General features: G+C 41.6%; 5 protein-coding genes across 12 annotated transcripts; 1 reads left to right on the plus strand and 4 right to left on the minus strand.

Moving 5' to 3' along the window:
- Positions 1-148: 148 nt before the first annotated feature.
- Jwa (PRA1 family protein Jwa) lies at positions 149-2,410 on the minus strand. The gene is made up of 4 exons (XM_076319436.1): positions 1,888-2,410; positions 1,581-1,801; positions 1,353-1,463; positions 149-475 (listed from the first exon to the last, which is right to left on the minus strand). Exons 1-4 carry the CDS (start codon positions 2,085-2,087, stop codon positions 360-362), a joined length of 648 nt encoding a protein of 215 aa, XP_076175551.1. The 5' UTR covers positions 2,088-2,410; the 3' UTR covers positions 149-359.
- A 78-nt stretch (positions 2,411-2,488) lies between these two features.
- LOC143150884 (transcription elongation factor 1 homolog) lies at positions 2,489-3,692 on the minus strand. The gene is made up of 3 exons (XM_076319437.1): positions 3,360-3,692; positions 3,098-3,240; positions 2,489-3,018 (listed from the first exon to the last, which is right to left on the minus strand). The coding sequence occupies exons 2-3, from the start codon at positions 3,211-3,213 to the stop codon at positions 2,886-2,888; spliced, it is 249 nt and encodes an 82-aa protein (XP_076175552.1). The 5' UTR covers positions 3,214-3,240; positions 3,360-3,692; the 3' UTR covers positions 2,489-2,885.
- Positions 3,693-3,844: 152 nt separating this feature from the next.
- On the minus strand, positions 3,845-5,689 carry Rpn7 (regulatory particle non-ATPase 7). The gene is made up of 5 exons (XM_076319435.1): positions 5,442-5,689; positions 4,777-5,128; positions 4,367-4,695; positions 4,126-4,294; positions 3,845-4,058 (listed from the first exon to the last, which is right to left on the minus strand). The coding sequence occupies exons 1-5, from the start codon at positions 5,584-5,586 to the stop codon at positions 3,884-3,886; spliced, it is 1,170 nt and encodes a 389-aa protein (XP_076175550.1). The 5' UTR covers positions 5,587-5,689; the 3' UTR covers positions 3,845-3,883.
- Positions 5,690-6,474: 785 nt separating this feature from the next.
- LOC143150881 (beta-1,3-galactosyltransferase 5) lies at positions 6,475-11,729 on the minus strand. 3 transcript variants are annotated; one of them, XM_076319434.1, is made up of 3 exons: positions 11,549-11,729; positions 10,923-11,320; positions 6,475-10,808 (listed from the first exon to the last, which is right to left on the minus strand). In XM_076319434.1, exons 2-3 carry the CDS (start codon positions 11,053-11,055, stop codon positions 9,697-9,699), a joined length of 1,245 nt encoding a protein of 414 aa, XP_076175549.1. In that variant the 5' UTR covers positions 11,056-11,320; positions 11,549-11,729; the 3' UTR covers positions 6,475-9,696. The 3 variants fall into 3 exon arrangements, with proteins under 3 accessions (XP_076175549.1, XP_076175547.1, XP_076175546.1); XM_076319432.1 differs by having other exon boundaries at positions 11,389-11,729; XM_076319431.1 differs by having other exon boundaries at positions 10,923-11,729.
- Positions 11,730-11,947: 218 nt separating this feature from the next.
- On the plus strand, positions 11,948-23,848 carry Cadps (calcium-dependent secretion activator 1). Of its 6 annotated transcripts, none has more exons than XM_076320073.1 (17): positions 11,948-12,377; positions 12,456-12,497; positions 14,127-14,470; positions 17,384-17,863; positions 17,920-18,087; positions 18,371-18,862; positions 18,949-19,361; positions 19,435-19,896; positions 20,078-20,437; positions 20,560-20,799; positions 20,927-21,405; positions 21,635-21,802; positions 21,882-22,333; positions 22,408-22,566; positions 22,644-22,760; positions 22,832-23,070; positions 23,173-23,848. In XM_076320073.1, exons 4-17 carry the CDS (start codon positions 17,447-17,449, stop codon positions 23,375-23,377), a joined length of 4,371 nt encoding a protein of 1,456 aa, XP_076176188.1. In that variant the 5' UTR covers positions 11,948-12,377; positions 12,456-12,497; positions 14,127-14,470; positions 17,384-17,446; the 3' UTR covers positions 23,378-23,848. The 6 variants fall into 6 exon arrangements, with proteins under 6 accessions (XP_076176188.1, XP_076176186.1, XP_076176183.1 ...); XM_076320071.1 differs by having other exon boundaries at positions 11,949-12,377; positions 20,927-21,230; positions 21,646-21,802; XM_076320068.1 differs by having other exon boundaries at positions 11,949-12,377; positions 20,927-21,229; positions 21,636-21,802.
- The last annotated feature ends 700 nt before the right edge of the window (positions 23,849-24,548 follow it).

Genomic DNA, 24,548 nt, shown 5'->3' on the forward strand with positions numbered 1-24,548 from the left:
CAAAAGTATATATATATGTGTAATACAAAAGTATATATATATGTATAATGCAAAAGTATATAATGCAAAATATATATATATATATATATATATATATATATATATATATATATATATATATATATATATATATATATATATATATATATATATGTATGTATGTATATGCCTGTGTAGCTTTATTTTGTGTGCGTGCGTGCGTGCATCAGTTATTTGATCTATAAGGCATTTGAGTCTTAACTTACAAATTCTCAGATGCCTTATTCATACACATATTAATATTTTCTAGTGGAATTTTATTATATACATTTCGATCTTTATTATGAAAGTTTTAAAATACATTGTTCTCGTCATGATGTCTATTCAAAAATACTTTCCCATAAATTTATAAAAGTACTAATAGTTGCTAATATTGATACCGAATATTCAGCGCCATATGTTGTCTCTGCACGCAAGACTATACCAGTCTCATCTCCTATATAATGAAATATAAAAATATAGATATAAGAATAAGTAATGTATTGATGCAAAAGTATGATCATAGAGCCTCAAAAAGTAATTAGTATTACACTAAGATATTAGTTGGATCGGTGCTTTTTCTCATGCACCAAACATTGACGATATCATTATCTTCGCATAACATAAAGTGATGTATATAAATTGTACAAGTACATTCAATGAAAATAAATATACATAAATACATAAATAAAAATAAAATTAGTGCAAATACGTAATCTTTCAAAAATATATACCATTAAACATTTTAATTAATGGTTTGAATACTTTTTATTTTTTATACAACGTACATCATAACTAGAGAAACATGTTACATATGATTTGTAACAGTTATTGACATCAATTACCTTTTTTCTCATACATTTCAAATTTTGTACAGAGAAGAGAAAAACTATCCAAAAAACTGTTGAACATTAATATTATTGGATAACTTTTTTAATAATTTACTGTTATTTTCAATATTGGTATCTTATTTGCAATTTAGTTATTAGTTAATAGCTCGAGTATTATATGAAAATTCTGTTAAAATATATCAATGAATATTTGCATTAGTTTACATTTACAATATAAGTACATTTACTCTAAAAATAGTACAAGCAACAATATAGAGCTGTTATGCTTTCCAACTCACTTTTTGATTTTAACTAGAAAAGCACAACAACAGAATATGTTAAAAGCTTTTCTGTTCTGGATACCAATAAAGTTAAGCTTAATAATAGTATTTAATATGTCAACAATATATGTATATATTCATAATTATGTAAGTACAGATGAAAGTAGACGTTTTCTTAGCGACCAAACAATAGAAACTTATGTAAGAAATTCTTCTTTCATACCAAAATATTTTAAGAAAACACCCATTGGTGTGTTTAATCCTATACCCTCTATTTTGTTAGCAAGTTTATTCTTAAGATTTCTTAATCTCAATGATGCATGTATAAAAGTCACTGAAATTAATAACAGAATGAATAGATTAATTCAAAGTGATATTCTTATAGATAATTTTGTAACCAGAAGTATAGCAAAAGAAATTCTACTTCGGCATAAAATTATAGTGTACGTACCACCAATTGACAATAATAGGCTAAATAACACTAGGAGAATTGAATTTATATTGTAGATTGCATAACATGCACTAATAACAAGAAGAATAGATTGCAGTTTTGGATATTGTCTTTTAATTTCATATATCATTCCCTCGGTTTCATAAAATACAAATACATATTGTATCCAAATTACAGACATCGCTAACAAACCATAAAGCATCTTTGTTGGATTCGTTAACCTAAATAATTAGAGACGTATAATATTATAAAAATATATATAAATTTAAACAAAATAAAACTTTTTCAATAGTATCATAATACTTACCCCACCAAAAGTACAATAATAATGGATGTTAAAAGATAGTTGGTTTGATAGTAAATAAGATTATTTGCTACTCTGTTACCCCATTTCTCAAAATCTTTAAAATTGGGTAGCTGAAAACGTGACACTTCCGAAAGAAAATCCTTAAAACTACGAGGAGGTGGAAGTCCCCAGCCCTCACTTATCGTCTTTGCTTTATCCATAGTTGTGATATTTTGTAAAATAAATTTGTAGAGTCAATTTTATGCTTTCCCACGTTAGTTAATCTTCGCCCGTTTTGTCCCTTAGTATTTTTGGACGATGACGACCACAAGACAAATGTCATGCAGGGTTTACAAGATCAATGATAAATCACCCATTAAATTGTGTCGTAGATACAGTTTCTGCTTTTACAAGGCAACAAATATTTATTTTTTATTTATTCGAATTCAAAGAGAATAGTTACTCTGATACCGATTCGAAAGCTGACATATGTATGTATCTAGTATCTTAACGCGTTTCCTTATCTTCCGTCAAGTGGCAAACATAGAAGAACAATATAGGCTTCACGTGATTCTTTACTCAGTAAATTTGAACATAGCGCGCGTTTTAAAAAATCTTTTGGTCAACACACAAATTGAGCAACAATAAAGCTTGATCGATTAAATCAAAATATACAGAAGGGCAAATGTAAATGTTTGTGTAATTTTATAGGTATTAAATAAGTACTGAATTCTTTTCTTCTGCACATATATTTTTATTTTTATCCGTTTAAAAATATTTACTTCATTTTTTAGTTATTCTAATTGACATAAGTATTATATTAAATTGAATGATACACGTGTAACAATATTATGTATAAACTTTGATCAATAATGTTGGTCCATTGTAGTTAAAATAGATTTTCGTAAAATACTTCGTATGATGTAATTAATTCTTAGCATTAATTAGGAATTTTACAATGAGTCTACTACGTAAAAAGACACGTTAAATTTCATCGTGTCAAATTATAATTATACCGATTAATTAATATCATCGCATGCGTCGATCCAATCGTTATATACGTCAATCGGTTCTGACAATACGTTAACGGTAGTTTGATAATCTTCTAAACAAACTTGACATAAAATTCTGGCTGTATTTCGGCCCTTATCCCTAAAAACACAATGTAAAAATACTACATACATAAATCTGTTTTGGCAGGCACCGTTTCTTTCGAAGGAATAAAACTTACATCTTAACTTCACAGGATTTGTCATGGTTACAAAATGGACACGTAAATTGTATATCCATTGGCTCAATAACTTTTTTTCTTTGCGGGGCTTGTCGTTTGCTCTTTCTGCGACCCATTTTCACAGTTTTTGAATGTTTCGTTTTCTAGAAATATAATCGTTACTGGGATTTAAATCCGTTTCGCGTAAGTTGTTGAAAATAATGTATTGTAATCGTGTCAATGTTAATGTTAGTTTCAATTTAGTAATTATTAAAACCCTTACTGTCAAACGGTTCGAGGCATCTAAATTTATCTTCTTTTGTGAACGAACTTAATGTACTAATAGTAGTTGTGTAAACTTCAGAATGCTGAACCTACTAATGCCACAAAATGACTGAAAGTGTCTGTTACTATCTGAAATGACATCGGACTATTGTAATATGGTAAAATGTAAACGGTCGTACTATTGTTTCGATTCACAGCTCATTTTTCACACTTGTAAGTCTTCGTAACGTTATCCGTTTGAAATATATACAGTGTCGTCTCGTAAATTATGTTATAACGTAGATTAGAATTAAATAACAATTTAAAATTTGTAGAACAGGTTAGAATAATAATATACACATTATTTGTCAACGATGAAATTTAATACGTGTAATTCTATCGTAAAAATTGGTAATTATAATGAAAATCTTTGATACAAAATTAAGATCAAGTATGATACAAATTGGTCTAAAAGAATGATAAGCACGGAAAAAAGATTTCACGGTTTGAAATTGTTTTGTTGTGATTTATTTTTGTATGTAATTAAATATTAATGACACGTGATAGTTTTTGCACCCTATTAAGCAGTAAATCTCCCTGCTTGACCACTGCTTGATATTGCCAATTTTTGCTATCTGGTCTATTGGTTTCTACTACTCCACCTACACGATCAACTTTACAATGCAATCTTCCTGCTGCGATAAAACGTGATAATTCTCTGCAAAAAAATGATTAAAGTGTTATATGTGCATTTCAATAATTAAAAAAAAAGTTATAAAACGTACTGATCAATGTACTCTACTGTAACACCAAAAGCTTCTGCCATATATTGCAGTGTCAGAGACCTATAAGATTCCAGAAGTTGCGTATATGCAAGAATACGCATTTCTCTAACATAATATCGATAATGAGGAAATGTTAAGTAATCCCTTCGTAGTAAGTCTTCGACACGAGCTAAAAATAAGTTAATATGTTATTATGTATTCTAGATGCAGGTTTTACTCCATAAATAAAATTTCTTAGTACCAAGATTCTTGAAGAAATCAGCATATTGGCAGTTATATAGAGAAAATAAGTAATCTTTGACATCTGGATTACTGTGAAGTACTTCCAAAATTTCTGAACCTTTGATAATTTTGTCTCTAAGTTCATTCCTAGGCAAACTTATCATGCTCAAATATACGGTATATCTGACAAATGTATTGTAATCCATTAACTCGTAGCTTGTAAATGTACTAATTGTATCCAAAAAAAAATTTGCAGCTCCTTTAAAGTCACGAACTGCTATACAATACGTTCCTTGATATACTTTTAAACGATTTCGTCTGTCCCAATCACCACCCTCCTCTATCAAACTATAATGAAATTATATCAATAATATAAAGAAACATGTGTCAGTATTTAGCAAATAATGTTACTCTTTAACATTTTTATACCTTTTAGCTTTCTCTATGTTTTTTGTAATAAGATCATGATCCAAATAAAACAATCCAATCCTAATATTATGAAATACAATGTCTAATCTGTGTCCCAAAGATACAGTTTTATCATAAGTTTTTTGAAGCGCGGAGATAGCACCTTGTTTATCACCTATTCTGCAAAGGTGTTCTGATTTTTTAAGATTTGCTTCACGAACTTCCATTTCACCTAAATTCTTCTCAGCATCCTCGATTGCATCATCCAGCTCTTTTAATTGCTCTATATTGCGTGCCTTCATTTCAGAAAGAAGGGTATCGTCAATTTTCCAATCCAAAGCTATACATGTTTCTTCATAAAATGGAGCCATATCTATAGAAAGTAAAAAATTATATGCTTTGTGACAAATTAAGTCGGCAACCAAAGAGATCCATTATTATTATTATTATTATTATAAGCAGAAAATTTAACAATATTTATTTGCAAATTTAAAACCCAAATCATATAAGAAATTCAATTATGAAGAGGTTAGGGTAAATGTTATAAAAGAACAATTTTAATTTTATCGTTCATAATCGAATTAATTAAACTCAAAACATTAAATATTAATGAATTATCACTAGAAATTGATTAAATAATTAATTTACTGAAGCAAATAATTTTACGGAAAAAGATGCAGTCTCACTTTCTGCTTTAATGGCATCTAGCAATTTATTTTTTAAGGCTGGATCATTTTTATTTTCCGGTAGACTTAACAAAAACGTTGTTTGAGGTAACTCTAAATTCGGGTTTTTCTCTAAACCGTCTTCTTCCAGAATTTCTAGCGGCATTATAAATTGATATTATAATTACAACTACCGATAAAAATAATGAACCGACACTTTGTATGTACTTTGCAAAGCACAGACTAGACAATGTCTATCTAGATCAATACTGTTCACCAATGGAATCCCCTAAACATTTCTCCTCCTTTACATGTGGTATTGTATATAATTGGGCGCGTGTACATAACGCGGTGTTTATCCGCGAACATTGATTCATGCCGTGAAGATTTGATAACCAACCAAGTACTCTTCTTTTGGATAGACATTTTGGTTGGTGCTGGGTGTTGGTAACTTTCTTCTCTCATAGTAAGAATCACTTAATGAACGCCAATGGTGATACAAGGGCATTCATTTCAGGCACCAATGGTGGTTCACGTACCAGCGAAAATTTATATCTATCCATTTACCTACCAATATACGTATCTTGTACATTTTATCCTTGGTTTGCTATGACCACGGTAAAATAATTTGATTGCATGTGCATCTCAAATTTTCAAAACTTGTGTGGACATTTACCTCTCATACTTTAAAGATATGGAATGATGCAACAAGCGAAAGTACAATAAATAAAAACGAAAAAAAAAAAAGGTTATTTTGTGAGGCTCAACTTGATGGTTTTAACTCGTTTCAATTACAAATAATATCAATGCGACCGTCTTTACCGCTAATACAACATGAATAGAACGCGAATTTAGTTTCTTTGTTTAACAAAACTGAAAATTTTCAAAAATGCACACAACATAGTTTACATTTAGCGCAAACACGAGATTGACCATGAATGTTTCTGCAAATATATATTCATAAATTATAGACGAAGCGGTAATACGATTGCAGAATCATTAAATCGTAAAAAAGTTGGGTTTCTTTGTAACAAGTTCAAACGTACAACGGGGATTAAGTTGACGAAATTCGTTCATTTACACTACATTTCGTACAATTTGAAAATATGTACTGGAAAATAAGGCAGATTTCATACAATTTATAATACTAGACGATTCTTTCAGTTTTTCATCGAATCGAACATATCACGCGTCCGTGAATTATACTATCCAATTGGCGCTAATGCGTCCGAAACTAAACGAAACTCGTTACTCGTGTATGTGAACGATTCGAATCGAAGGTGGAAAGTAATTGTTTTCTTGTAAATCAGTATTCGGGTATAGTTGGAAAATCTGACGTTTTCGTTTTATAACACGATAGCACACTCTCGTTTCTAATTACAGTTTTCCATCATTTCCTGCGATAAAGTAGTAATTTCAAATTGAGACGCAATTCTATTTTTGCAATAAATTTAAGGTATAAACAGGAACAACTGTTTCATCGAGGAATTGATTCCCGAAACGATGACTGGGCGTAGGGAATCGTCGAACATTGGGTATCGATTACACGTTCGTGTGATTTAACAAGAGAACACTTGCGCAATAGAACCGTATAAAAATAAAATGCAAATCATTCGAGAACTGTAATTAGTTTAGCAACGTCATGGAATGTACATATAACAAATAATAATCGTTTATCGTACGATCGTTGGTGCGAATCGACATCGGTCATTTCGGAAGGCATAATCTCTAAATTGTTTTTTGTTGCGCCGCATATTCGTGCTTCGTATATTACTCGCATACATAACACTATGCACGACACAACCTAAAATTCACGTCTCGTGTTCTCTTTTCATACGATACGTTTACCACTTCGTGTATCAGTAATGTTGTGATATTTTTTTATAGTCGTTTTACGAAAAGTCACTTCTCAAGATGGTATATTCCAAAAGGTAAAGATAAAATGAAAAATTTTAATTATTATTAGGTTCGTGATATACGATGCATCGATAGTTCTCATGGAATGCGATTTCGTTGATTTCGATAGAATAAATTACTTCTATACTCAATCTAACGAGAAGGATAAAGTTAATCTTTCTCCTTACAAATTCCAACATTACTGATTCAAGAATTTACTTTTTGATAGCGCTCACGAGAAGCAGACTTGTTTCTGTCAGAGTCTTCTCCCAACACAGGAACAATTTACATCTTTATATTCGAACACGCTCACCCGACTCGTCTATATTCAGGCTAATGCACTATTAAAACCCGGTTAATCCAAGAGGTTCACTCGTTCGAATTATTTCGAAAGTCTTGGTGGTTCATGGTTCTGAAAGAGGCTAGAACTTGGATTTATACTCTAATCATAATTCTCGTCGACGCGAATACGTCTAATCGTAGCTTTAAGTCGGAGCGTGTTTGAATATTTATTTTACATATAATCGACACAACTATGTCGAAGAAGTCTTACGTTACATTACTATTTGAACGAGGCTAGGTAAAAAGTTGGGAGAATACGAGAGACTCGTAATGTACATATACTAATCTTATAGAGAGCATAAAGAAATGGCGCTTAGAAAAGAAGACGATTGTCTGACTGTCTGCCAAAAGAATTTCCTCCTGAGAAAGATCGTACCAGAAACGCTCTATGCGCGAGTACCATTAAAATACGTTAGGCGCAGTTTATTCATCAACATCGGCGACTGTCTGGCTTTTCATAAATCCACGATAATAAACGATTTGCTAGTTATCCCTTATTTTAAAGATTCAGGTTTAACTTGCAACTCGAAGTTAAAAATTGGCTGGACCTTTCGAAGGTAGGACACTTTCTCTCGTGTAAATGCCGCTATAAAAACGACATCATTTATCATATATTCGTCGTTTCTAACGTATGCGCTCAAAAAATTAGCCAAGTTAATGTCTTTTTATCGCATTGTTGTTACTTTTTACACTATTCAGTTTATCCAGAGAATTCAAGAGGAAATGTCGGTAATAGTTGTTGCGCGATTTTTAAAAAGTCGTCATCTTGTCGGGGCTCAACAAACTGGAATTCGATATATCACGAAAACAGTACACCGTACACTTGCATGAACGTTCTTCTGCAGATATATAATCCTATCTGTATGCGCAGTTTCGAGTTTTGACAGACTGCTCGTATCACACGTACTTTTGTACGCAATCTTGATTTCTTTGCAAGACCCGAAATATCGTAAGTCGGTTAGCTCGTTTTCTTTTACAAAAAACAGAAGCTAGATACTTTACTTATTCTCGCCCGTCAAATCGAATTGCGATAAGAATTAAACGTGTCGTTTAAATTCGCATTGCAATTAAAATTTATTTTCATTTAACGAACTCCGACAGCATTAAAAGTATGCCAAGGTTATTGATCGGAATTTAAACGTTGTATTCATGTACCAGTAACGAATACCTTGGCCCGATTGTCTCGATTCTTGTTACATTTGCAATCGTTTACAAGGATTTCTTCCGAACGTTCGTTTTCGATGCGATGGAAATCATTGTAGGAAATATTTAAAAACGCGACATTACGTAATCGTTCGACGAGACTTCACAAATATGAAAAAAAAAATTAAGGAACTGATTGTAACATTCCCCTTACGCGTATGGCACTATAAAAACGCAGAATCGAATCCGTGATTGCGTTAAAATGTTAATACATTACACATTATTTGGACCATGAACAAGTAATAAGTATTTCGAAGAAAGAAACAGCCTTATATTCTCGATTGACGCATCTTTCGTGGAGAACGCGTACACTTTCACCGCAATGACCGCTTAATAGTAAACGGGAGTTATATCCCGGTAAGTTGCATGTATGTATGTATGTATGTATGTATGTACGAATATGTATTAGATAGATACGTTACAAGTGTCGGAAAGTTAAGGCATTAAATTGCGAACGATTCTTTACACGCGTCATTCAAGTATAATAATTTACTCTGGTAGGTATGTTATTGCTAAGATGAGACGTAATTAATACGATTACATTGTATAGTCGAGCATGTTTCACACAGCAATCGGATCAAATCTCGGTTCCCATTCTTCCTTGATTCTCAAAGAACAAGGTCGACAAAATCGTCTAAACACAATCCATTCTGTTTGCATAGGAGAACAGAAAAATAATATTATTCGAGCCACAGAGTCGAGCAGCGAAGTACGAACGAGCGTCGAATCGACGAAAGAAACTAATATCGAATACGGTAAGCGAATGAAGTGACGCATAATTTGCCGGTCGGTTTGGAAATCTCGAGCGTACGACTTTGATTGTAATCAATATCTATCACTTACATTTACTCTTGCCGTCGAGTAATTTTTTCCAAAGATCAAATTGTTCGCTGTATTTGACCATATGTATACTGATACCTCGTTGAATATTACACGCACTGTACAATATCTTTTTGTTCAAAAATTCGTTGACATGCGTCCTCTTAATTCCTAGTTTGTCCGCGACGATTCCAGTCACAAAGACATCTTCGAGCTTGAGGTACGTTTGATCCAATGCAGTATCGTATAGTTTGCGTACAATGTCGCTAGACAGCAAATAAGCCGGACCAGTAGTAAAATCTGGAAAGACTGCGTGCTTGAACTGCGTCCGCGAGACATAGTACTTGCTCTTTTTGTTCCTAATCGGTTTCCACTTCTTAGCCAGTCTACCAAATATTACGTTCTTGTCTTTCACATGCCTTGTCGCGAAAGCTTGTAAACGTGGAACGTTAATAAACATGTCGTCATCGGTTTTTAAAAGAAATTTAACCTTGGAGCAGTAACTATCTACCCATTCCAGGGTAGAGATAGTTTTCAGCGTTAAGTTAGAATAGGAATCTAAAAATTGTCCACGTATTACGTCGTTGTAAGTTTTTTGTTCTCTTCTTAAAATTGTTTCGACTTTGGAGTCTAGAGTCGCACCCAACATGAACAAGATACTAATGTCGCTTCTCTGACCAAAGTGTCCCCACGTTTGTCGTATTGCCATTCGAGCCTCCAGATGAGCCGGTGCAGACATCACTATTATAACCAGATCCATTTCTTTGCCAAAGTTTGGACATCTCTCTGGTATCGGTACTGTGTGACCAGCTTCGTAAATAGCGCGTGCGGAACATTCATTGGAAATTGCAGTAGCTTCTTTGGTCTCGTTTATTACTTTTTCTACTCGCGACGGTGGCTTTTCGCTACTTCTTTTGGAACTAGAAACTGATACGCTCGCAAGAGATTGAGTTTGAGAGCTCGAAGATGTAGAAGACGTCGTAACCACAGGACTCGAAAGATTGCCAGTGTTTTGTAGATTGTAAGGACCAACACCCAAGTGTAATTTAGATTTCGGCGGAACTACAACGTGTTGTTCTATACTCGCGTTTAATTGTTGTTTCAAAACCTCTCGATACGTAGAACGACCTGTACGACGATAAAACATTCCTTAAAACGTACACAAGCAAATAAAACATTGGATAAGAAAGTAAGTCGATGTAGGAGTACAAAAAGGGAGAAAAAACAGGAAATAATACTTACTGATATTTCGAGGTACAGTATACTGAGGGACATCGTAATAAGTGGTGCGATAATACGCGTAAAAAGTTAAGCCGATCAGTCCTAGAATAAGGGTTTGTAAAGGACGACTACGAAGATGCAATAAATGATGCATGACGACTGTCTCGCTGCCTGTTTATCCCGTTTATTTTCTCTGGAATCAATGTTTCTCGATCTACATTGTTATAGATCGATTATCATCCAACGATTCGAACGGTGGTTCGTTCGTCGCGAGTCCTCGCCAACGCCACTGCGGCGAAAAAAATGTTCTTGAAGCGGATCGAAAGGTATTTCAGCAAACAGGTTACTTCCATGTTGCTTTGTTCGAAACGGTGATCCACGAACCCGTCGAATTCTCCCTTGACTCTTCAGCCTCGATTCTGGACATGAATGGAACAGATGGTGATTACCGTCACTTAAATTCGCTGTACGTGAGTTCTGTGTTCACCGTCACTCAATGGGTGCCAATCTTGTCACGCAACAACATTATAATTCGGCACGCGCGCGTTTCTTCCCTCCGTCGAAAAAAGGCAAACACGTATTCGTGTACGCGACCAATGTAAACTTCATCCGTCCCATCGACACACAAAGATCGTCACTACTGTTACCTCCTGCATTCGTTTCTTGGTTGCCGCGATATCGATAAATCTTGTATCGATGCCATCGGGTTTTCGATCGCCACCAATCAGCGTCGATTTTACCGAAAATCTCGTCTCGTCTCGCCGCGTTTCACCTTGTCTCGATGCATTTGATCTCGATGGTTCTCGATTCCGCGGCGACTGGCCATCACGGGTTTCTCTAGATGCTTGCTTCTTTTCCTTCGAGAGGTCGTAGCTATCGTATTACTATATAACGGCAAGTTCGGTACTCGTTACCAAGAGGGCTATCCAGTCGATCTTTTTTTTACAATTTCTCGATCCGCCGCCAACTCCTATATACATTGTCATTGACCCATCGTTGGACCAGTTTACTGGTAGCAAATAGTGAAAGTGCCACCGTACTGTTCCGCTATAGGAGAATCGAAATAATCAAGATCGTTTCATAGTTATAAATATTAGTCGTATCTCGTTCGGGTATAATTTTTATTCCGATCGCTGTGTTTTTTATAAACAAATGATACGCAAACGAATAAAAGATTTGTCTCCGTTGGTTATTTCGAAGTCGCGTTCCCATTGGCTGTCTGCATTTGATAGAAAATTCTCTTAATACCTACGCGCAGCTAGTTCAATTCATGCGCATGCGCTTGCACGTGTTCGTTTGTTCCTTGCAAACCGGGAACGGGATTAATCGAGCGTCACGTTGTTTCTCGAGATTATTGACAATCGTGGTTATTGATTTTCATGTTTACAATCGAGGAATCGTAACAAATAGAACCATTTGTCGGACATTTGGAATAGCCGGGCATAGTCTCGAATCAATTTGGAAATTTTTACAATAGTAAGCTCGATACATATATTTACGCATGGAACGTACATTCGTACACGCGCGCGCACTCTCTATCCTTTTAATTTTCAGATTCGCGTTCTATACGTTAGATGGGCTTTTGAGGCGATAAAAGTAAGTAAAATGATCCCGTAATATCGTTAAAAAAAACACAAAAACAAAACAAAACAAAAAGGAAACAAAATATAAGACGAAAGAAGACAGGAGAGGGATAGGAAAAGAACGTTGAAAAGCGTAAGAATTCACGCAGGACGGTTTCGTTCGCGAATTTGAGATTGCAGCTTAATAGCTGAAAGTACGAGCGATCGATCGATAACCTATTTTTCCGTAGCTGGCACCACGCCAGAATTTCGGGCAATCGCGCTGACTCTGAGAAAGCGAATAGCCGTAACCTCGTCCTAGGTCACGAATGTTTTCAAAGCTACAGGACGATCTCGACGAGTTACGAGAATACTATCGGGAGAAAGAAGAACAGATGCAAAACCGTTTTATGCTCCGTTTTCTATTCGACACCGACAACCAACATCTTACGAGTCGGGTTTGCGATTTCGACGTCCGTCGCGTAATAAGAGATTAACAGCTGTACAGTTGCACGTGCTCCCGAGCATGCGCCTTCGCAAATAATGCTCGGCGAATGCGTTCGTTTCGTAAATAATTTCGCAGCTGGCCGAAATATGAGGAAAACGTGCCTCCGATCTTACTCGAATAAGATACTTTGTCCCGATCTCGGTTGTCTTTTATCGCAGCTAAAGCTGGAAAAAAGTTGCTGGAACATTTTTGAATCGTCGCAACCTTTCCGCGATCGTTTTACTTTACCGAAACGATCTTGCGTGCACACAGAACAGCATAGGACGATGCTCGAGCGACAAAAGTACACAATTTTGCGCAACACGTTAGACGGGTCTTGAACGACCGTGTTTGCATAAACGGGTTGCGAACGTTCGAGCATTCGGAGTCGAGATTTTTCGTCCTGGTCGTTTCTTTTTACGAGGTAGCGAGAGAGAGAGAGAGAGTACAGTGAGGATACGCCATACGAGTTACTCCGCATACGCTGGTCTATGGTGGATTTATCTAACGGGAATAGACTGGAATATACGAGAATAAAGACGAAATCTTTGAGATCGAGAAACAGAAAGAGGAGTAAGCAATGGTAAGGTATTACAATGTGGAGTGTTTCGACATCGAGGATCGGATCGTCAGCGGTGGCAACAGCGTTGCACGACTCGCTCCTGGAACTACCACCATTGACAACCGCGCGCACCCGATCGATGGCCTACTGCCATGTCTGCCATTTCGTCCCTGCCTAGAAACTATCCATCTTACGCCATCCCTACCACCGCTTACCCCTTCTTCGACACACCCACGCCATTCTCCGTTTCATCCCCACCGCCCAACCCCCCGTTCTTACTTCCATCGAAACTTTTCTTCCCAATTCTCAACCCCCTTTCTGCTCGTTTACCGATTTCCCAACTTCACTTTCGTTCAACGATTTCTCTCCGTCTTATTCGCGCGACTCCTTTTTCTATTTTTACCTTCGTTTCTCCCCGATCTATGTATCTAAATCGAACACTTTCAACGTTCGTTCGAAGTTTCGCGTTTCGTTCGCGTGGGTTCGGTTTCCCTTTCCTTCCATCGAGATTCAAATTCTCCGGTGGTTTCTCGACGTTCGAATCGTCAACGTTTATCCTCCTTCGCGTTTGTTTCTTCGATTTCCATTTTTTTCGTTCTTTGCAACATTGCCAGATCGTCCTTGCCGCTGCAAGTGCCTCCCCGGTGGCGTCGGCGTCGGCGTCGGGGTCGGCGTTGGCGTCGGCGTCGGCGTCGGCGTTGGCGTCGGCGTCATCGGTATCGTCTCGGTGGTTGGTCAGTTGACGAGCAGAGGCCGCCGAGTTACGTTGATTCGACGCGGATCGTCGAGAGTTCCTTTCATCCGTCCGAGTAGCGGAAAACAAGAGCCCCCCCCGCCGTTCACGGAAAAGGAGTACAACCGGCCAAGAATTTACGAGTGTGTTCGAACGCGATAATAGCAACGCATGATGATTTGCCGATATTCAGGGTCATCGTGGCCGCGCATTGCTTGAAAAAAGGTTGGTTTTCCCTTGCTCTTCGTAATAACGATCGCGGAAGCTACAGTGCGCGCGCATCCACGACGGAGAGCGAGAGAGCGAGGAAAAGAGAGTACTTCGTTCCAACAAGTAGATTCGTCGTTGAAATCTTTCGGATGGCTCGACACACCCAACCCCGTATGCAAATGTTGCTTTCGCGTGCGTCGATCGTCGAATTCGAGTTCTCGTCCCTTCGCCACGGTCTCGGTCGATCGTTTCCAAACTTTCGATTCGAGTTTCATCGAAGCGCGCCTACGCTCGAAAGCAAAGAACAAAAAAAAAAACAGGGGGGGAGAAAAAGAGAGAAACGTCCATCGAGATCGAAAGTCGCAAAGTTTAGCTACCTCGTGGCGAACGTATTTCCCGACAATACGACGCGAATCGAAGTTACGTGACGACGCGAATCGGTCGAAACGAATGCGTGGGAAGGATACGGGACGATAACGAAGCACGGACCTATACACGTGCTTCCATTCCATTCGTCGAACGAGACAGGGGTGATCGGAGCCCGGAGCAGTTCGCGACATCGATCGTTCGCTTGTTTCTTAACAACGGAAAAGGAACACGAACGTAGTTCACGGACGAGGCGAGAGACCCTCGCCGAGTTCTCCTCGTAATTTTCATCGTTCCCTCGTTCCGCGTCGGACTTCCTTTACGTCAGACCCTTTATCGTCGTACGTAGAAAGAGAACGAGAACGTAGGAAAGAACGAGGAGAGGCGAAGAGCTGGCGTACGGGGAACCACGTCGAGCCAATCTAATCGGAACCGAGTTAACGATACCGAGAGAGAAAGTTTTCCGCTTATTCGAACGTCGTTGAAATTATCCGTGTTCGCTCTCCCGATTCGTCGATCGACTCGTTCGTTCGGTACCACGGTGTTTTTTTTCTTTTTTTTTCGTCGTTCGGTTACCGTTGTTGCCGCCAACGAGAACAGAGACGAAGAAACGGATACGACGCGACGCGACACAACGCGACGGTAAGCCTGAAAACGCTCGATATTCGTGCACGAGTACGCGTTCCGTTTTCATTTGTAGATTTATCGCGTTCACCGAGTTTCCTGAACGCGCGACTCTTCGCGTACCTCGAATCCACGCGATCGTCCACGTTCGACGTCCCGCGACTCGCGCGGATAAAATAATCTCGCGATTGAAATTTCGAGGGGAAAACTCGTCCCAGTCCAGGTAGCACGCGCTCGTAACGGTGCGATGCGGTACGGTACGAATCGATCTACTTATTTACGTCGTTCCGTGACTCGATGCGGATACTACCTCGGGGGATGGGTTACGTACGTACGTACCTACGAATTTATCGAATCGATTTTAACGGAAGTAGATCGTGCTACGTGCTCGGAGTATCTCACGTTGCGGAACGAAACCACGAGTACGATCAAATACACGGCTAAAACTTGCGTCGTTTTCTCGCGAAACGATCGCGGCCCATTTGGAATCGGTAAGGACCGCCTCCAACGCGAAATTCTACAAAATAAGGCGAAATCTTCTTTCGCTCGATCGTGTTCCAAATTTCGATAAGGTTTTTTGCTAAAAGGATTCACCGAGAGAACGTAGCTCGATCGATTCGTTCGTCGAGCGGAATGTACGAAAAAGATCGTCGTTCTGGGCGGATCCGCGACGTCGAAGGACAGGATTGGAACGTTCGATGGCCAGCGGGTACTCGAAAATCGCTCCTCTCGTAGAAACGCGATAAAGGAGAGAGAAGAACGGGGCTCGAAAACGAGAAACTCGAGACCGATCGTCGAGGTGAGCGTGCGTTTCGAAACGAAACGAAACCACGCTCTCGTTCGAAGCACGTGCACGCCTATTTATGGCATAGCGAGAGCACGTTAAAGCGTAGCTATCCGTGCGAACGCGAAACACGGAGGAACCCCGCGTCCCCGAATTGGAGCTCGGACTCGAACTCGAACTCGAACGAGCCATTCGACGCGTCACGACTTATCGACGTTGCGCCAGAAATATTTGCATATCTGGGTTAGACATTAGAGCCCGTATACGGGTTGTCGGAGTCAAGTCGAGACGAATCGCCTCGAACACCGATATACGGATTCGTCCGACTCGCGAGTCGCGAGCCGCGTTCCTTCCGTTACGGTTCTTCTTTCACCGTTCGATGTAAGAAATATCTTCTCGCTCTTCTTTCGTCGCGCAAGTAGAATCGAACCGTGTTCTCCGAGCGGACTCGAGCCTTCTCTCGACACTTTCCCAACACCCCCCCGAGTTACACTTGACCGGAAGAAGCTGGGCGTCGTGTACATTTCGCGAACCGCGCTCGATAACTTGCCTTTCGCTGAAACTTCCACGACTCCTGTAACAGGGGGGATTATTAAAAGCGGGATTTAAAAATAAAACTCGTCGCGTCTCTCTCGAATCATCGACCGAGTTTATCGTCGATCGTTTCACCGTCGTCATCGTTATCGCGGTGCAAAGTTCCCTGAACGTATACCGTTGGGCCGTTTCATTGACGATTCTCGCGAGAAACTCTACGTTCGTTCGATCGAATAACTTGCAAACGTTTCTCGCGAAACCGCCGAGAAAGGAGATCTCGCGAACTCCGTTCGATCGAAATTCGGAAGGGAGGACACTTACGTAAATCTAAGATCGAGTCTCGTTCGGTGACTGCCGTTAATATTTTTAGTTTCAGGTTTCTATAAACTCGATTAACGCGTCACAATGCGGCGCGGCGCGGCGCGGTGCGACACGGCGCGACGCGGCGCGGCGCGACGCGGCGCGAAACGGGAGATCTCCCAGTCCGGTTGCTCGACGATGCGTCGCGAAACGGGGAGAGTTCTCCCCGATACGCGTTAGCGCGCGTTTTATACGTATAGTTGTCCGTGTAGAGGAGTGCGAGAAGGTCGAGTTACCAGGAGGAATTGATTCGATCGCAGATATCGAGGACGGGCTCGTGAACGGTGGGCCTCCGTGCGGGAGGTCGGTCCTAGGGGAGCAGGATGATAGATCCAAGTTCGTCGGAGGAGAGCGACGAAGAGAAGAAGGACGCGAAGGATGTCGGGGCCGGTGGAGCCGGTGGAGGAGTCCGCGGTAGCTCGTACGGTTCTCGTCGACAGATCGGACCTGGCGGTGGCCTCGGGGGCGCGAGCGGTCCCGCCTCGGGGAGCGTGAGCTCCTTGACGTCGGGACTGACCGCCTCTCCGGGAGGATCGAGTCACGGTCCGATCGGGACTCCTCGCGCCGGTGGTGTCGCCGGCCAGGATGCCGGATCCGGTTTGGACGGTTCGAATCTATCCGCGGCGAGGAACTCGTTGTCACCGTCGATGTCCGCCGCGCAGGACGCGGCTAATTACTCACAGAGGCCCAACAGTCCCTCGCCGTCGGTCGCCAGCGAGAAAACCGACGCGGACCCACAGGTGAGGATACAATTTCCCGTTATCGACGTCTTTCAACCGTCTATCGCGCATTACAGGACAAACAGGAACGCGAGGAAGAGGAGAGGAAGACCAGAATACAGCTCTACGTGTTCGTATCCCGGTGTATCGCTTATCCGTTCAACGCCAAACAACCATTGGACATGACGAAGCGGCAGCTGAAAGTGAACAAGCAACAACTCGAGACGATATGCTCTCGGTTTCAGGTGATTTGCGAATTGAACGCGAATCGAATCGAATCGCGGCAAATACGAGAGAAAAAAAGAGAGAGAGAGAGAGAACGAGGGAGAGAGCTCGTAAGAAACCTTTCGAGAGAGGCCTACGCGTTGCGGAAGCCGTACCTAACCGTCTTACACTTGAATTATCTCGTGTACGATTAACCTTCGCCTTTGCGACTTAGCCGAATGTTGCCGATTCGATTCGTTTCGATCCGATCCGAATGGGAAATCGACGTTCGAACTAAAAGCATGTATTCTTCACGATTCGCAGAGTTTTCTCAAGGGTGAAATGCAGATAATGGCGGACGAAGCGTTTCACAACGCTATTAAGAATTACTACGACGTATTTTTAACATCGGACAGAGTGATCGAAATGGTGCAAGGCGGTGCTTGCTCGCAGCTCGACTTCCGCGAGGTATTCAAGAAGAACATCGAGATGCGTGTTCGTCGCCTCCCGGAAATCGACGGATTGAGCAAAGAGACTGTCCTTACGTCCTGGCTGGCCAAGTTCGATTGTATCATGAAAGGTACGGGTGACGAGGAGACCAAGAGGCCCTCCAGGATGCAACAACAGTCTTTGATCTCGGACATGATACTCTCCAAGGAGCAGCTATACGACATGTTTCAGCAGATCCTTGGAATTAAAAAATTCGAGCACCAGCTTCTGTTCAACGCCCTCCTGTTGGACTCAGCCGACGAACAGGCTGCCGCCATCAGGAGGGAGCTGGACGGTCGCCTCCAAAGGGTGAACGAAATGGAAAAGGTATCCAGTTATTTACCTTTCGCGTTCCCAGTTACGTCCCTCTTGTCGATCTCGGTTCGTTGATCGCGATCTTTCTTTCTGCGCAGAATCGCAAGCTCATGCCCAAGTTCCTGCTAAAAGAGATGGAGTCGCTCTACATCGAGGAGCTCAAGTCGTCTATCAACGTCCTTATGTCGAATTTGGAACTGTTACCAGTTTCCAAGGGTTCGATAGACAGCAGGTACGGACTGCAGAAGCTGAAGCGCTACAACCATCGTCGTGAGCGCTCCCGCTGCCGCGGTCAGGGTTCCCCATCCAAGTTGGAGGGCGACTCCGTCGACTCTGAACCACAACTGACCAAGATGGACGTAGGCCTGACATTTCAGTTGGCCGTCGTTGTCATCGAGGTCAGGGGCTTAAAGAGTTTGCCACCGAACAAAATCGTTTACTGCACGATGGAAGTCGAGAGTAACTGCAGGAAAAAGCTGCAGACGGATCACGCCGAGGCTTCGAAACCTATGTGAGTATCCCGTTTCGAATCGCTGAATCGTTCGATCGTTCGATCACTCTCAAACTCTTTCCTCGTTTCGCAGGTGGGACACGCAGGGTGACTTCACCACCATGCAACCGCTACCGGTGGTCAAAGTGCGACTCTACACCGAAAATTCTGCGATGCTGGCGCTCGAGGACAAAGAGCTGGGAAAGGTTATCATAACGCCCCCGTTCGCTTCCAAGCAACCAGAATGGTATCAGATGACCGTACCGAAGAACTGTCCGGATCAGGATCTTCGAATAAGGATCGGCTGTCGAATGGACAAGCCCTTCAACATGAAACATTGTGGTTACCTTTACGCGATAGGCAAATCCGTGTGGAAGAAGTGGAAGAAGAGGTACCACGTGTTGGTTCAGGTCTCGCAGTACACGTTCGCGATGTGCTCGTACAAAGAAAGAAGGAGCGAGCCGTCGGAGATGATGCAACTGGACGGTTACACGGTCGACTACATCGAAGCCGATTCTGCCAAAATTATGGTTAGCGCGAACTTGGACGGCGGAAGGTAAATATTTCAAAGTTTCGACAACCGCTACAGCACTGTTCGAGTCCGGTCTCGCGAGACCAGTCTTTAACGACAAAGTTATTCTCCCCCGCTGTCGTTGGCTATTCGACGCTAGAAGAGAGCAATCGTTATCGCGCGTGATATTTTACGCTTGTTCTCTAAAATATTTTACGCTTTTCAGGTATTACTTCAACGCCGTTCGCGAAGGAGACAACATTGTGTTTGCCGCGGACGACGAGAACGAGTGCCAGACGTGGGTAATGGTCATGTACAGAGCAACCGGGCAATCGCACAAGCCAACTCCACCGGTCTCGGTCGCGGACAAAAATTCTACCATCAGTAAAATACAGGGCGACGCCGACAGAGCGAAGAAGCACGGAATGGAGGACTATATAAGCGCGGATCCTTGCAAATTCGATCATCACGCTCTGTTCAAATTTTTACAAAACTTGATCCTGGACTACCGACTGAACGATCCGTATTGCTCTCTGGGTTGGTTCTCTCCCGGTCAGCTATTCGTTTTGGACGAATATTGCGCCAGGTAACGTAATCCGTTTCGTGGATGGATTTACAGATGTTCTTTGACCGATCTTGAGAACCTTGAATCCGCGATCTCGTCGTTTAAACGGGCTATTTTGCTGTTTCTCTTTTCACGATCTACAGATACGGGGTGCGCGGCTGCTTTCGGCATCTGTGCTACTTGAACGATCTGCTGGACAGACTCGATCGAGGATTCATGATAGATCCGACTCTGGTGCATTATAGTTTCGCCTTTTGCGCTTCTCACGTGTACGGGAACAGGACCGATAGGGTTGTGTCCATCACTCACGAAGAGAAGGACAAATTTCAGGATATCAAGGAAAGACTGAGACAGATACTCGAGAAACAAATCACCAACTTTAGGTAACACTACCCCCCTCCTACCATCGTCCCTCTATATCTCTCTGTCTCCTTTCTCTTCCTTTAATTTTTTTTAAGGGCGATTTATCATCGAAAATTAATCGGCCGAACGCACGGGGTAATCGAACAGGTATAGCTTCCCGTTCGGCCGACCGGAGGGTGCGGTAAAGGCTACGTTGTCGTTGTTAGAGCGGGTAATGATGAAGGATGGCGTCAGTCCCGTCGATACGGAAGAAGTGAAAACTCTGATCAAAAGTTGCCTGGAAACGGCGGCTCTTGTTAATTATACCAAGCTCTCCGCCGAAGCGAAGATCGAGGACGATCTGAGCGGCGATGTGTGCGTTCCGCCCAACAAGAAGCTCGCGGATCTCATACAACTCGCCGAAATGTGTGTCGATTTACTTCAACAAAACGGAGAGCATTACTCGGAGGTATTAGTTGGATTTCTAGAACCGAATCACGCTCTTCGGGATCCTCGAGAGGAACAATCGTACGGAAAGGACAAGGGACCGGAAAGTCCAGTAAACGGTGAAAGAAACTCGAACGCGAGCGCATCGGTGATCGAACCGCGCTTTTATCTTTTTCTTCTTTGGTACACGAATACTCCGCTTCCGAAATACAGGAACGCTTTTGCAAACGAGCGATCCGAACGTCTCTCGGCGAGTTTCTTTCGCTCCAAGTTCCTCGATCGTTCTCCATTCAATGTTTTACCACATTGACGCTTCGACGCTCGAGGATTCCTTACTCGAGGTGACGGCCCCATCACCTCGAGTTTGACCAAAACTTATCCACCGTATATGTGTGACGTCCAATATTTTCACGATCCGCTCCTACTACACTGTACCGCAGGCGTTCGCCTGGTTTAGCGATCTTATGGTGGAGCACGCCGAGATCTTCTGGTCGCTGTTCGCAGTCGACATGGACAAGGTGCTCGCCGAACAACCGCCGGATACCTGGGACAGCTTTCCACTCTTCAAAGTAATGAACGATTACCTGAGGGAAGACGGTACGTGCGATTCTTTCTTTTCCGCTTGTTCTCGTCCATTTGTTCCGTAACTTGTCTTACGTTTCGTTTCGTCTCGTAGACAATTTGAAGAACGGTAGGTTTCATCAGCACCTTCGCGACACTTTCGCACCGTTGGTCGTACGTTACGTGGACCTGATGGAGACGTCGATCGCTCAATCGATTCAGAAAGGATTCGAGAAGGAACGTTGGGAAATAAAAGGGAATGGATGCGCCACTTCGGAGGAGCTCTTTTGGAAACTGGACGCCCTCCAGTCTTTTATCAGTGATCTTCACTGGCCGGATTTAGAGTTTCGACAACATTTGGAGCAAAGGCTAACATTAATGGCTTGCGACATGATCGAATCTTGCATCCAACGAACGGACGCTGCTTTCCAACAGTGGCTCAAAAAAGGTGTAACCTTCACCTCCACGGATTACATCATACCGTCGGAAATGTGCGCAATGGTGAATGTTATCTTGGACGCTAAAAACCAAAGCTTTGACCTTTGTACCATCGATGGCGTCGACGTGGTAAGTTAACGTAATTGATGTTCATTGTTCGTCACTGAACGGGATCACGGCATCGATTTTGATTTGCCCCGCAGCACCAGTACCATTCCAAGATCGACGATCTCATAGAAAAAACGTCGGCTTCTATGACCCAAGGGATGATCAACAAGCTGGTCACGGTTCTGGAAACGACCTTGTCCAAGTTGTCTCGTTACGACGAGGGATCCTTCATAGGTTCCATTCTCAGCCTTACGGTAAGCGATCGTCTCCTTTTAAATCGCGGTCGAGCCCGAAGAATCGTACCTCTCGAATATCGTGAAAACTTTTTCAGAAAGTGTCCGGAAGCGGAAAAGAAATGGGACAGGCCTACGTCAGTTTTACGAGGAACTGTATGGATCAAATTCGTGGTAAAGTTTTGGACGAGCTGTGGATTTTGACGTTCTTCGAGGTAAGTGACAAACCCCGATCTACCTCTCCGAACACTCCTAATCGAATTCATCGATTTATATGTTTCCGTAGCAATGGTACACGGCGCAGATCCAAATGCTGTGCAACTGGCTGTCCGAGAGGCTCGATCATAGTTTACACTTGCATCAATGTACCTGTCTTGCCCACATCGTGAAGAAGATTTACTCGGACTTCGAGTTGCAGGGTGTCATGGAGGAAAAACTCAATTCGATGACATATCAGACTATATCTAAGAGGATGCAAACGGAAGAAGCGACTTGTGCCTTAACCATGAGCGCTCAAAACGAAGAGTGAGTATTCGTGCTCCCAAATATACAACGTTGCATCGTATATTGACGTTTCGGTTCGAACGGATACAAACTTTTCATTCGTTGTTCTTCCACGTTTCACAGGGGGCTTTCGGAGAACGGCAACGACGACGAGGTGGAGCGGCCCAAGACAAAAGTAACGGTCGTCGAAAACATGGCCGGCGAAGATGCCAATTACGTGTCCAACATCAGCAACGTCACCTCGAACGTTGTTGGAAAGGTTGGAAGTATGTTCGGCAAGGGCATCGGTGGCCTTTCTACGAAATTCGGTGGAACCAGTTGGTTCTGATTATTATAATTATCCTTATTATTATTATCATTATTATAATTACCCTTATTATTCTTATTCTTATTCTTCTTCTTATTATTATTATTACTATTATTAATATTATCATAATCATTATCATCGTCATCGTTATCCTTATTATTATTATGATTATTATTGTTGTTGTTGTTGTTGTTGTTGTTGTTGTTGTCGTCGTCGTTGTCGTCGTGGTCACCTTCACCGTCATCGTTATTATGATTGCTGTCATCGTCATCGTTGCCGTTACAATTTTTAGTATTCTGCCGATAATTCTACATTCGACTAGTGCGTTCCTTTGTCTACACATATTGTACATACACACCGAGAGAGAGTTTCGATGGCGGGACTGTCTAAAGTACGTTTTGGACATTTGTCCGAGCTACGATTCGTCGACGGAGAATCGTCGTTCGCTACGATCGAACGAAAGAATACACAACTCTATCGCTTCGGCACAGACGCGAGTTTTCGTATTTTATTTTCCGAAAGTCCTGTGCACGATTTCGAGAAAAATTCGTTTCGTTGTTCGATCACGTTCGGCCGTTCGTCCAAGAGAAACGTTACATTTCCTCTTTCGAATCGTTTCTATCGATCCTCGTCCCGGCGATCGAAACGGAAACTAGCGTAAAGTCACTTGTTTCGATAAAACGCGATCATCGATTACAATTTACAACGTACGGGAACTATAGTCGGGACGGAACGAAAAACCTTGCTACTTGCGCGTCCTTTCGAACGCGCGAGCCTTCGAGAGACAGTAGCGCAAGGACACTGTTCGACGACAGCCTCTTGAAAATCTCGGGCAATCGACCGACGATGCCTCGGCTATAGTAAACGTGCGCGTTTCTCGAGTAAAATTTCTCCGATCGTTTAAAAATAGTATCTCCAACGATTTCATAGGATCGTTGCTATTGGACGAACATTCGAGTTAAGCGTTTGTGCCGTGTGAAACAAAATTATGCCTTTTTGGCTCGTTTTGGACATTCTACGAGAGGCCCCAGCTCGTTGAATTTCGTCCTGTCTACGATATATCTACTACGTATCTCCCTGTCTCTGTATTTGCCCCCTACTCGTGTACCTGTTTCGATCCCCGCCCAACGCTATCCCTTGTCTTCGTCTTTGTCCGTATCCATATCTGTATCTTGAAAACGCACGACGTTCT

This window comes from Ptiloglossa arizonensis, chromosome 9, assembly GCF_051014685.1.
Source record: "Ptiloglossa arizonensis isolate GNS036 chromosome 9, iyPtiAriz1_principal, whole genome shotgun sequence".
Lineage (NCBI taxonomy): Eukaryota > Metazoa > Arthropoda > Insecta > Hymenoptera > Colletidae > Ptiloglossa > Ptiloglossa arizonensis.